The sequence below is a fragment of the Coturnix japonica genome, chromosome 3 (assembly GCF_001577835.2).
Source record: "Coturnix japonica isolate 7356 chromosome 3, Coturnix japonica 2.1, whole genome shotgun sequence".
In the NCBI taxonomy this organism is placed as follows: Eukaryota; Metazoa; Chordata; class Aves; order Galliformes; family Phasianidae; genus Coturnix; species Coturnix japonica.
Genome location: NC_029518.1, coordinates 78,194,907 through 78,207,669, shown reverse-complemented (window position 1 = coordinate 78,207,669; position 12,763 = coordinate 78,194,907). Strand labels below are relative to the sequence as shown.

Sequence of the window (12,763 nt, the reverse complement as noted above, 5' to 3'; positions counted from 1 at the left end):
ATGTGTCATTCATTTAAGCTGCTTCACTTGGATTCGAGTTTGTTATTCAAACACAAAAAACAGCTGATAAAGTGAAATGAACTGTTTCCAGACTAATTTCCAGTCTTAAAAAATCATAAGCTCTTGTTAAAATGATGTCAGCAATTGCATTATTCAAACTGTTTGAGCATTTTTCAAGATTACTTTCAAAAGCAAACCAACTTTTAAATTGCACTTGAATTGTAAATGCGGAGGAATTTTCTCTGAGCCACTTGGGCTGTTACCAAGTTACCCTTTACAGCTTCTCCTGTTTGGCATGGTCAAGTTTAACTTAAGTTTGCATGTTGTAGCAAATCTCAGAAACTGAAAGTCAAGTCTCAAAGAGAGGTGTTCTTAAGACCTTACACAATAGTGTGTGTATTGCAAGTATGCCCACGTCCAAGATTTTTCTCTGTCTCTTCTCCTGGCAGATAGAAATGGTTGCCCAGCTGCCTCCCAGCAATGAAGCAGTGAAGGAGCAGAGGCAGCTGGAACTAATTTTCTACTGCTGGGAATTAATGCAGCTTTGCTAGAGTAGCTGGAGCTATTCATATTTATACCAGTAGGGAATTTGGCCCATGGACATGGAGAGAGCTACAGAGAACAACCCAGGTGTTTTCAGAGAGTTATTGTACACTCACAGAGGGATTCTGGCTTTTTGCTTGTAGCAATAAAATAGTATGTGCTACTACATGCAGATGCTGGTGGTTTATAAGCTAGAGATGTGAAGATTGCAGCACATTGTCAAGATATTGCTGTAACTAATTTCTCTCTCAGTGACCCTGTTTGATGAAGTGGTTCTCAGAGAGTGATTTACTGCTACAGAAACCTCCCAGTGAAGGACCTGCAAGTGCATAAATATTAGGTGTGTGTGATTGTTTTGCAGTTAGAGAAGCTATGAAGCACAGTCTTGCCATAGCTCACAGGAAGATGACAATAACGTTAGGAGCAGAGGCAGAGTCTCATTCCTGCTTTGAAACTTGAAAATACACACAAGGTTATTAATGTCCTTCATGGGAAAATGAATTGAATGAGTTTGGCTTACTTATTTTTACATCTGACTTCTGCCTTTGTCTGCTACTCCTGTCCAAACACTTCATACTATATGTGCAATTAGTAGTAGTTTTACTTCTCAAGGTCACTGATTCTCTAACTGCTTCAAGGCAGCATAGTCCTTACAGTAAAGTAATTTAAAAGTACTTCCCTTTGACTATGCCACCTGCACCACATTAAAAAAATTCCCTAAAGTGAGATAGAATCTCGAAATGAAGAAGCTAATCCTGCCTTCAAAATCATTTTGGACCAGAAAAGAACATTGGTGTCATCTCCAACTTGCAGCATTTTAAATGAGATGTAGTAACAGGATCCATTTAACACAAGACTGACTCTTCATCTGGAAGATGTTTGCAAAGAAACAGACTTAATGATCTACAAGACTTTTATGTCTAATTTCTGTGACTCATTTCATATACAAAGATGGTCTAGGAAGCAGCCACTGACTCAGAGCAGGTGTATCTCTGGCATATAAAATATCCATTTCTTCATCCTGATAAAAATTTCTAGTAGCGTTAGAGGAAGCCTGTCTGTACCATTACATCTTTCTCAGTATTTTTAATTAAACATTTATACTTCATGTTTTTCAGAAAGAGATCTCTTGGACTCTACCCAGAATAACAGGTATTTTTTGTTTTTAACTTTATTGAAAGTATTTATTGTAATGTTTGGGAAGAATCAACTTTAAAATGCACTTATATGAAAACTGAGCAGCTCCAGCTTCACCACGCTCAGTAGAATGATTCAAAAGTGTCACTTTCTAATTTCAGTCAGACTCTGATCAACAAACAGCAGTGGTTCTGCTCAGATTAACAAAGCCAGACTGTTTTTCTACCGATATTAATGGGATCAGATTTTTGATTGCTATTTCTGCTACTTTTGATAATCTTTTTAAAGAAAGACATGAGAAGGTAAAATGAGCTAGACTTGCCTTCCCTAAGGCAAATGGTTGTTTCAATTTAAAAAAGTCTTTCTTTGATCAGTGTCTGCTGCAGAATTAGATGATACACAACACACACGCATGACGAAAATTGTGTATAAAGCACAACAAAGTATTTGCTTGATTAAAATCTTGAAGCAAATGCAAAAGTATTTTATATCAGCTTACCTGCTCAGAAATCATTCTGTCAGTCCCTTACCTGCTGAGTGACATCTCCCTTTTTGTTCATGTCCACTTCATTCTAGTTCAAGTCACCACTAGATATGGCTTGGTAAAAGAGTAGTGGAAAGACATCTCGTATTTATAGACACAGATGCAGAAAAGGTTAGTCAAAACAAAATTGCTGTAATGTTCTTTTCCCAGAAAGCCATGTGAATGACTGACCATTAAAAGCAGCCCTGATGTGTCATGGCCATGAGTGCTGTTTTCTGGAACACTGTTGAAGTACTGAACTGACAAATGCACATTATTAGCTGCCTGCCTGCATGGAAACAAAGACAACTGAGTATAAAACTGGTTTGCTCCACTTTTCTCCTCCCAAAAAGGTGTGTGTTTGCTTGTTTGGTTTGTCTTGTTGGTTTTGTTTTGTTTGGTTTGTTCTGTAGCAAACTGTTTTTGTTCTAGAAGAGAAGTTATTATTAGGCTCCTTTGAGGTAAAATCGATATGGCATTGTAACAACAGTATGTTATTAGGGCACATGGGTAGGAATTTGAAAGCCTCAGCTCACTGCAAGAGCTAGCTAGCACATGCAGTGCTAGACTGTCAATCAAGGTGTTTACATGTTGCTAATTAATACTGATGGATCTGGTTTTAGTAGATGTAGGAAGAAGGGGTTTTTTTTTGTTGTTGTTGTTTTATTTTTGCATTAAGTGTATAAAAATATATCAAGGATATCTTAGATAGCTAAGTTGTCTTTCTTATACCTCTTTAGTTGTCAGGTTTAACATGGATTTAAAGGACTGTGTTTAACTGGTGTTTCATTCATCTAAATTCCTTTAGCTGACAAAACATTAGAGGATGAGCGTGTCTGATTACAGCAGGCCCCAGGCAGCTGATAAAGGTGGTTTGCTAAACTTTCGTGTGTTTTAAAAATAAAATGTTCAATTCATTAAAATTATCCCCTACAAATAATGACTCTGAGTTAGGAACTATAGTTCACAAGAATCTCAGGCACCTTCAGTGAGCTTTATAAGTGCTCAAGTCCCAGAAGATGATTCTGAAAATCCTTCTTCATCTTGGAGGCACCAAAAGGCCAGACCTCTTAACTCTGCAACTCCATCTACTCAATTGCTATGGCTGTCCTCATCCTAAGATGACCCTCTTGTCAGAAATCAGAGCAGATAAACAATTCTGTAACTCTGCAAATTTATCAGTGTTCAAGAAATGAGCTTACATAGAAAACTGTTAACAGTGTCATGTACTAAAACTGCTTTTTCCAGTTTATATTGGCTATGAATTCATACCTAATATTGTTATTAGTAAATCCAGTTCATCAAGTGCATGTACTCAGTAGCTTAATATTCTCATAGAGATGTGTTATTTGAAGCATCAGTGGGAAGAGAACTCTAAGAGAATAAGCACGTTCTCTGTAGGAGAGGCAGAGATTTACACAAAATGTTCTTTTCCTTTTAGATTATAGCATTCATGTCATGAGTTTGCATAATTATTTAAATATGCTGGGCTTCAGCCACTAATTTTCAAATATTAATCTAAAAACTCAGACACCTTGGAATTACAACACAGAGACCAACAGAATATCAGTGGATATTTTTACTACAGATACTCTATAGACACTATGATGAGTATGCAGTAATGAGAAAGTGGAAACTGCTCATTATCCAATTAGCAGTTCTTTGGTAGCTAAAAAAGAGATACAGCCTCTCTTATGATGTCTATGGCAGAAGTTAACTGCCAGTTTAGGGAAACTGTCTGCTGGCTAGCTGCCAACATCTCTTTTTATCTTCACAGTGTTTTACAATTGTTTCTGATTACAACTACAGAAGTCGGGTTTTTTTTCTTTTCACATGTTTTCCAAAGAGAAGATGTAAATTGTCACTGCTTGCAGTCTCCCCCCCATTGAAACTGGTTTTCCAGTTGTTTTTAAGGATAAACCACTTCTCCAAAAGAGTGCTGTCAGATGCTGGAACAGTCTGCCCAGGGAGGTGGTGGATATACCATCCCTGGATGTGCTCAAGAAACATTTAGATGTTGTACTGTGGACATGGTTTAGTAGGAAATATTGGTGGTAGGTAAATGACTGGACTGAAAGTTCTTGGAGGTCTTTTCCAACTGTGGTGATTTTATGATTGCAGAAGGAAAAGTTCCCAAGTCCTCTAATTTTAGGTAGTAGAGTATTGGGCTTCTTTTCCCCACTGGTGTAGGTTACCTTCAGTAGTTAGTTTAATCAGTTTTCCTGGAATGCCTAAACTATACTAGATACAGATTCCACATCTTGAATAGGTCTTGAATGGTGCCTAAATGCATCCCAGGTAGGAGGATTATATCCTGTAATCTGCTTATAAGCACAGAAAAAATTATCAGATAAACTTTTTCACTTCTTTTTATCACATAAAATGTATGGGTTGCAGCTACTCTTGTTTCTAATAGTGACAAGCATGGTAAAATCTGCCTATCCCCCCTAAAAGAACTGGCTTGCACAGTGTCTTTTCCTTCACTGTTCCTTCACAGCTGTGATAAAAGATATAATTCAGCAACAAGATGTTGTAGGAAAATATAGTTAAATGTCAGTTAACATTGACACCTGTAAACTGGAAACAATTAGAGCTTGGTGCTGATCCTTTCTCAATTACTGCAGCTATCTTTCTACTAGGTTCTCTTTTAGGACTTCTTCCTATGATTTCTCTTCCAGCACTCTCACAAGAATGCTTTCACTTTGCTTCACTGCATACTTCCAGTATCCTTCCATTCATTGCCCACTGCTTTTTGATTGCTATTCCAATTAGACTACTATGAAAACTATTCACTCATATTTTTAAGTGGCAAAAATTAGGAGAGACATGGAGAGGACTGAGAAGCTAGCCTAAGCTATATTGGAAGTTAATGAGGATAACTTTTTTTAATCAGTGACATATAAGTAATCTTAACAATAGGTAATAAGCTATTATTTTATACTCGTAGAATCTAAAGTTGGCAGAAAGGCTGATCACGGGGATCAGATCTGTTCTTTGCCCTTCATATAACAAATGTGCAAGTGAAACACTGAGAGTTGTTGTTTATTTAATTCTTGACATCACATTCAATTAATTTTCTATATTGAAATTTTAAAATTACTTCTCAAATTATAAAGGACCACTGATTAGGATAACAATTCTGTCATTCCATGAGTCAAAGTGATAATTTTATGTGAATATCTAAGCTCTTGTTTGTTTTTATCATCCCTAATGCATCCCTATAATCCTGTATTCTTTCCTTTGCATCACTTCTTCCATCTTATTGAGTGACTAGAAATAATTCTTTTTCTTTTATCTATGGTTTTGTTTTTGTTTGCAGGTCTTTTTTTATTTAAAAAAAAACCAACAAAAAACCTGTCACATATTCCTTCCTCCCCATCCATTCCCACCACCTTTGCAATTTGTGCTCGGTCCCCTGGCAGTCACACGCCATTACAAGGCAGATGATGCAGTGGGTGCACTGAGCTGCACAGCTGGACATTTGTGTCCATGCTTTCCCCTGGATGGCATCACACAGGAAGCCCATCACACCAAGACACTGCCAAGGCATAGCACAGGCAGTGCTGTAGTCTGGGAAGGGAGAGCAAATAAGACAGGTATAAAACACACCTCCCAGAGAACACTGTCTGCATCTGGCCCTGCAGGCTATAATTAGCAATTAATCTGGATTAAATTAAATCTTGATGATAATACTTCAATGCCTAATCCCAGAAGGCATGTTATGAGAGCATCACTAATACTATTCCAGTTTTACAGCTGTCTTTGTAATGCTATCTAGCTGTAGCATACTCTCAAGATGAGCTAGAAGAAGCTTCATCAGAGGTACCCACATCATCTCCTATAGCAGCTGGGATTTTCTACATTAATTTTCAATCTAGATTCCTGGCAGATGTAACAGACCTTACTTGACTCACCAACACAAGCGTCACAGACAAATGTGCTGTAGCAACAGATTCTTGCATCCATGATAATTCATTTCAGAGCCTTGCAAACTGAGGAAGCCTTGATCCCACACTGAAAGAAGGCTAGATGTTTACCACTGGCTGTCAGCATAGGCTGTGGTAGCTGCAAAATGCTTTGATCTCACAGAGTTGTTTGAATTGGAATGGAACATTTAAAGGTCATGTGGACCAGCTCCCTGGCAATGAACAGAGAGAGCTAGATCAGGTTGCTCAGAGCCCTGTGCAACCTGACCTGGAGTATCTCCAAGGATGAGGCTTCTACCACCTCTCTCAGTAACCTGTGTCCACGCTTCACTACCCTTATCATAACAAATTGTGATTAAATTCATTATCCTTCAACCATCTCCAACCTTATCTCCCTTGCCTCATGTCTTCTGTGTCCTCTGGGCTATGAAAACAAGGCAGCACAGCAACTATCAGACCTCATTCGATTCAATTTTTCCATGGTTGCCCTTATGCACATGGCCTTGCCTGCTGCAGAAAGGGGAGCACAGTGACACCAGCAGCCTTGGTCCTCTGCTTGGAGGTATGAAGGGAGTTTATATTTGTCTTGACAAAGCTTCCAGATTCTTTGGGATTAAACCAAACAACAGACTGCAAGCTGCCTCTGACATGTATTAACACAGCAGTGAGAGGTGCTCCATGGCAATACAGTACTAAAAGAAAAAAACATCCTTCAAGTATTTGTTCTTTCAAGGGCAAAAAATGATCTGATGTCCTTGCATTGCGCAAATATTTCAGCCTACATGGTAGATGACCTGTCAAATACATTGCTGAGGAACTATCAGCTTTTCATAGTATAAAGTTGTATACAAGTGGTGCATATCATGGGAAAATTAGGAACTGTAGTGCATATTCTGAGATTATTAACAATATTTATGCTAGTTGGTCTCCTGTCCTTTCTTTTCTAGTTGCATGACCTAAAAGTGTATGTATCTCATTAAAAAGGAGGATTAATGGTGTCTACTAATTTTATTTAAATTTATAATTTAAAATTGGGAAATTAATTAAATAAATTTAGATTTATAAATTTAAATTGGGAAAATAAAAGAAATAAAATAAATACTTATTTGCCCACGTTATACACTTTCTTCTAAATAAATGTTTATAGCTCTTATGTTTAGAGTCTTTCTAAGGAGTTTTAAACCTAAGAGAAAGTAAGGTAATCACTGGAACAGTTTTTAGTATGTTACGAATCAACAGGAATTCTGTATTGGGTTATTATGCTTACTTTAAACTTGTTTAGTTCTATTGGCTGAAATTTGATACCAAATTTATTAACATAACTGGCTAAACATTTTTGTGTGTTTATGCTATTGCACCATAACTCCATTATTCTCTATTTTTATCTCCTCAGTAAATCAATCCACTATGAAAACAGATGCTCTTTAGCACTATTTGCATTCAAAGAACACTTGGTTTACTTGCATTCACATGTGCCTATTTCCTTTTTCCCAGTAGATTTTTTTTCTGCTGTTGAGACAGAAAAAAAAAAAAAAAAACCAAAAAAACTATGTTTCACTTGGTCAGTCAAGTACTCATCTAGGGTGCAGTAGATAAAGTTTCAATCCAACTTGTGCCTGAATAGATTTAAATATACATGTGTCTCCCAGCAGTCAGTCCAACAGCTGCTTTTGCAAGAATAAGAGACAAAGGTGCTTAATCTTCCTTGTCAGAATTGTTCCATTTTATGTAAACTGATTACAAAATCATTGCTTCAGATAAAGGACATGTACAAACAACTTTTCTAGACAGACAGAGGACCTAGTTTAATCTCTGACTCAGTAAAAACAGTGTATTTTACAGATATTTTTTAGTTTTTATACCCTGTAGATTTTGCTTGTATGGTGTAGGTTCCTTTCCCCTTGTATGATATCCTTTCAATCCTAGGGGATTACTGATGGACAGTTGGCTGAATATGAGCCAGCAGCGTGCCCAGGTGGCCAAGAAAGCCAATGGCATCCTGGCTTGTATCAAGAATGGTGTGGTGGGCAGGACTAGGGAAGTCATCCTGCCCCTGTACTTGGCACTGGTGAGGCCTCACCTTGAATACTGTGTTCAGTTTGGGGCACCTCAGTACAGAAAGGACATGGAGGTGCTGGATCAGGTCCAAAGAAGGGCAACAGGGGTTGTGAAGGGCTTGGAGAATATGCTCTATGAGGAGAGACTGAAGGAAATGGGGCTTTTCAGCCTCTGGAAGAGGAGGCTGAAGGGAGAACTTATTGCTCTCTACCAATACCTGAAAGGTGCTTACAGCAAAAGTGGGGTTGGTCTCTTCTCACTGGTGACAGGATGAGGGGAAATGGCCTCAAGTTGCAGCAGGGTAATTTTAGGTTGGCTATCAGGAAAAATTTCTTTATAGAAAGGTTTGTTAAGCACTGGAATAGGATGTCTAGGGAGGTGGTTGAGTCACCATCCCTGGATGTGTTTAATGTGTTTACTCAGGGACATGATTTAGCAGAGGGTTGTTAGTCAGGGTAGTTAGGTCATGGTTGGACTGGATGATCTTTAAGGTCTTTTCCAACCTGAGTGATTCTATGATTCTATGATTACACTGTAATCTATCACATCAGTGGGAATCCAGTAGTATTTATAGGATTTCAATGAAATGATTAAGAGAACAGTGATCATTGTACCCCAAACCAGATGGCAGAGAACTTTAAATGGTTATATGAGAAAGATGCATCTCTACTAGCCTCCATAAACTCAGGTGTGATAGAAGTAAGGGAAAGCAGAATATCATTTTACATTTCTTCTCAGTTTAGCGTATGTAGTGCAGATCTGATTATTTACTCTGCTATTACTTTATCCCCTTTGCTATTCAGAAGCCCAGATTTCCCTTCAAGAGAACCGAGGTCAAATGGAGAATGATATACACCCACTTCTTGTCCTGAGAAGAAAACATGTTTTGTGTTGTAAGTGGAATGAAGTTCTTCTCATGGATGTTATAATCAAGCAAGCCAGACATTTCTTTTCTACTATGGTCACCTGAACCTTGAATAGTAACAATATTTTAAGTAAAATATAAAGTCCAGTCCACTTGGCTGGATTTGCAATAAAAATGCAAAGATTACTTACAATGCACATTAATAGAATCAGTGTATCTATCTCAGAAAACTTTAAGTACTTGTATGTGTTGATATAGCTGCACTCCTTTTATCTGGTAGCTATGTAAAGATTTGATTTTTTATTCATATAAATCCTCTCCCTAGTGATCTGAATACCACACTTCTTATCCTCCTTTGAGTTTCTATAAAGATGTTCTCAAAAGACCTGAAGAATATCACAGCAATGTCAAACATTTACTATAATTCTACTCAGATAAAGAGGATTTTTACTGTATAAAGAAAGGTTTGTTCATGCTCTTAGATACAGGGATAAACAGTAACTTTTTTGTTTCCAAGGTTGAACTCAGGGAATTAACTGCACATTTTCAATAGATTTAATGAAGGTTGTATGACTAAAACATTATTCATCTTTCTTCAGTGATAACACATGAGGCTTGAAAAAAAAAGAAATTGGAGATCAATGAAAAGAAGATGAGATTTTGCAGTTAATTAAAATGTGCATTCACAGTCACGGTGTTTATCCTTTTTTATTCATAAATACGTTTGGGATTATTTTTTTTTTTAAGCTGGAAATCCCTTAATTTTAGAAATAAGTTAAAAAATATCACCCTAGGCAATAAAGACATTCAGTTTCACCAAAATTATTATGTTTAGATGAACTTGCTGGTTATAATGAAAATGGGAAAGAATTATATCACATATTTACACCAGCTAAAGGGCAGTGTGTCTTCTAAAACACTATCAAGCAGCTTAGCTTAAATCAGTTCCATGGTTTCCATACTAACTATCAAAATGTGGCCTAAAAAAAAATAGAAGATAAGAAGACAGAAAAATAGAAGTAGGTCTTCATAACATCTTTCCTCAAGGTATGTACCTTGTCATCCAAAATCTGGGAAGAAAGCTCTCTAACTCATCTAACGATGCTAGAAAGTGGCATTCCTTTAATCATCATGATATGAATTAGATGACTTGATCAACAAGTGCACTCTCTCAGAGTTCAGATTCTACATTTAAACAGTTAAGACCTATATATATACATATATAATATATTGGCATACATATTCATTCTTTTCCAAGAACACATTAATATACATATGCTAATATCCCTAGGCATGCATGGTTGCATTTAGGGTGGTCGTATGCCCACTTACTTTATCCCCATTTTTCCACCATCAGCTTCATCACTGAGACTTTTGGCTGACCTTCAGCTGTTTTTCCCCAATTTGGCAAATTTCCATTGCTTGTTAGGCCATAATGAGCAATTTCCAAAACAATATATGTGAAAATCTGAGGAAATCATCCCAGCACTTTATAAAATGCAAAGATAAATAATCTATTACATTTCCAGTGCTTCTTGTGAAGCAGAATTAAGAGAAAACAAGGCTGTTCACACACCAAGCAAAGTTGAAATGGAAAGTTTTAGAATTAGCACTCATTGATTCCTTTTGCTAAACTAGCATGTTGGTCCTTAAACTAATACACTGATCCCTGTTGCTAACCAAACCAGCACATATGACCTTGTCTTTACTCAACTTTAAAATTGCTTTTCCTCTTATGGAAAAAAAATAAGTCTTTAACACACGTATTGTGCTATGTTGAGCCAGAGCTGAAACTGAATATCTAAAGTTACACCATGTAACTTGTAACATGTTTCTGTATTTCATATGTTCTAAGAGGAAGTAACAGTTCAAGATGTACCTAAACAAAGTCCAGGATTGAAATGAATTCTGTAAGAATTAGACCTTTTTATTCATTCCACTGAAATTTCAGGTGGACATAATTAGGCAGAAAGGCTAAAAGGAGAGATACTAAACTTCTAACCCTTCAATCTCAACTGAAAAGCAGTGTCATCAAATACATGGGAAATGCTTGTTATGCTTTCTATTCACATTAGGTGGCATCGTTCTCATGTATTTTCGGTTTGCATCAAAAAGCTGTGAAGCAATCGTTCTGAAATCATAGTAAAGTGTGAAATACCTTCATGTGGTAAATACTCGATTTGTAATAAATAAAAAACCTTTTATATTACTAAAGCAAGCAAAATTACTTCCTTTCAGTATAGAATAAATCTCCATTACTGAAGAAATGCTGCAAGGCATAGTAAGCAGGAAAGTAGAACAACCAACTGATTTACTGGTAAACCTTGCTCTCTAATAGGCTTATATTAAACCTGCATTCTACTCCCCAGCTCTAAACGGGTTCTGTTCCCAGAAGAAAAAAAAGAAAGAAAAAAAAGAAAGAAAAAAAAAAGAAAAAAAAATCTATAACCCACTTATGATTCAATTTATTTAGCAGAGGTATAATCGTTTATCAGGACTCATATTCTTCAAGTATTAGTGGGGGAATTCCTCAAGAAAAGTTGGCTGAAGTTGAGAATTCCTTTTTGTAACATATTTCACCAAGTGGTTCATTCAATGTTAAAATGAAGGCAGAACTTCTAAAATACTTCTAGAAAAGGAATGATGGAGAGGGTAAGTGGAGACAGCAAATAACTTAAATTCTACTTGGTCTCTTCTCAAATCAGCTATCTATATCACCTAGGTAATGTACAGACCTAGGAATGGATGTTCATCATCTTTAGGTGGTACATCAAAAATGTGGGTAACAAAGTAACAGAAGCCTTCCTGCCTCAGAAGAAAAGATCAAATATACTTCAGACCATTTCTGCAAAATGTTTTCACTCTGATACACTCCAGTTCCTTGGCAACAGTTGTCTGTAGTCAAAATTTTATGCTGTTAGTCTGCCATCACAGTTGAAAATCTCATTAGAAAGAAATTCTTACAGGACTCATCATACTGGCGCTTCTTGTCTTGGGATTAATTCTTAGAAGAGCGCTACTTGAAAGGTATAGGTTTCATTTTGCCAAACTTGGAGAAGGAAATACAATCGAACAGATGGATGAGAGCTCTCTAAATGACTGGGGTTACTATTTAGGACATCTTGAGCCTCTGCAAACTTTTTTTATGAGGTAAGAAAAATTGGCATGTATTGATAATACAGTGTCTATGAAGAAGTAATTTATGACCAGTCTCCCTGTCCGCATTTTTGAGCCAGTTCACACCTGCCTTCCTTCTGCCTTCTCCAAGTTAATTCAATGTGGTATAATCATAAGCAGGCTCTTCCTTCCTATATCCAGTCTGGACATTCAAACTCTTGCTCACAAATTGCTCCCTTTAATCTGAAACTGCTTTCAATAATGGCTGCTCACCTGCTGTAGACACCTGCTTGCCTCTTCAGCAAGTACCTGACTGTCCTTCTAAGTGGGAGTCAGAGAGGATACAAAGAAAGATTCCCAATCTACTTAAACGAACAAGTAGTATCAAATCTCCACTTCTTCACTGCTATTTAGAAGTGCAATTTAGAATACTTCTTTTTTTTTTTTTTTTTTTTTTTTTTGAGGTGGTTGTACCTGTAAATCAAGTCATGGAAGATGCAGCTCTTTTAAATGATGATGGTATTAGCAGTTTTTGTGACCATAAGCATCTAATTAAAATGTCCCTTTTTTTTTTTTTTTTTTTTTTTTTTTTTT

The 12,763-nt window shown here is 36.8% G+C and overlaps 1 protein-coding gene across 2 annotated transcripts in view; it reads right to left on the bottom strand.

Annotated features, from left to right (window-relative positions):
- The window catches only part of LGSN (lengsin, lens protein with glutamine synthetase domain), a 37,050-nt gene extending 24,426 nt beyond the window's left edge, over positions 1 to 12,624 (bottom strand). Inside the window, exon 1 of one of the 2 annotated variants that reach the window (XM_015859150.2) lies at positions 12,443 to 12,624. Coding sequence is in view for 1 of the 2 variants with exons in the window: in XM_032443738.1 (XP_032299629.1) it covers positions 2,211 to 2,240 (30 nt within the window). In the remaining variant the exon portion in view is untranslated. Of the gene's footprint in view, positions 1 to 2,210; positions 2,817 to 12,442 lie in introns of those variants that run through there. The other variant, XM_032443738.1, reaches the window with a different exon arrangement.
- Positions 12,625 to 12,763: the final 139 nt, after the last annotated feature.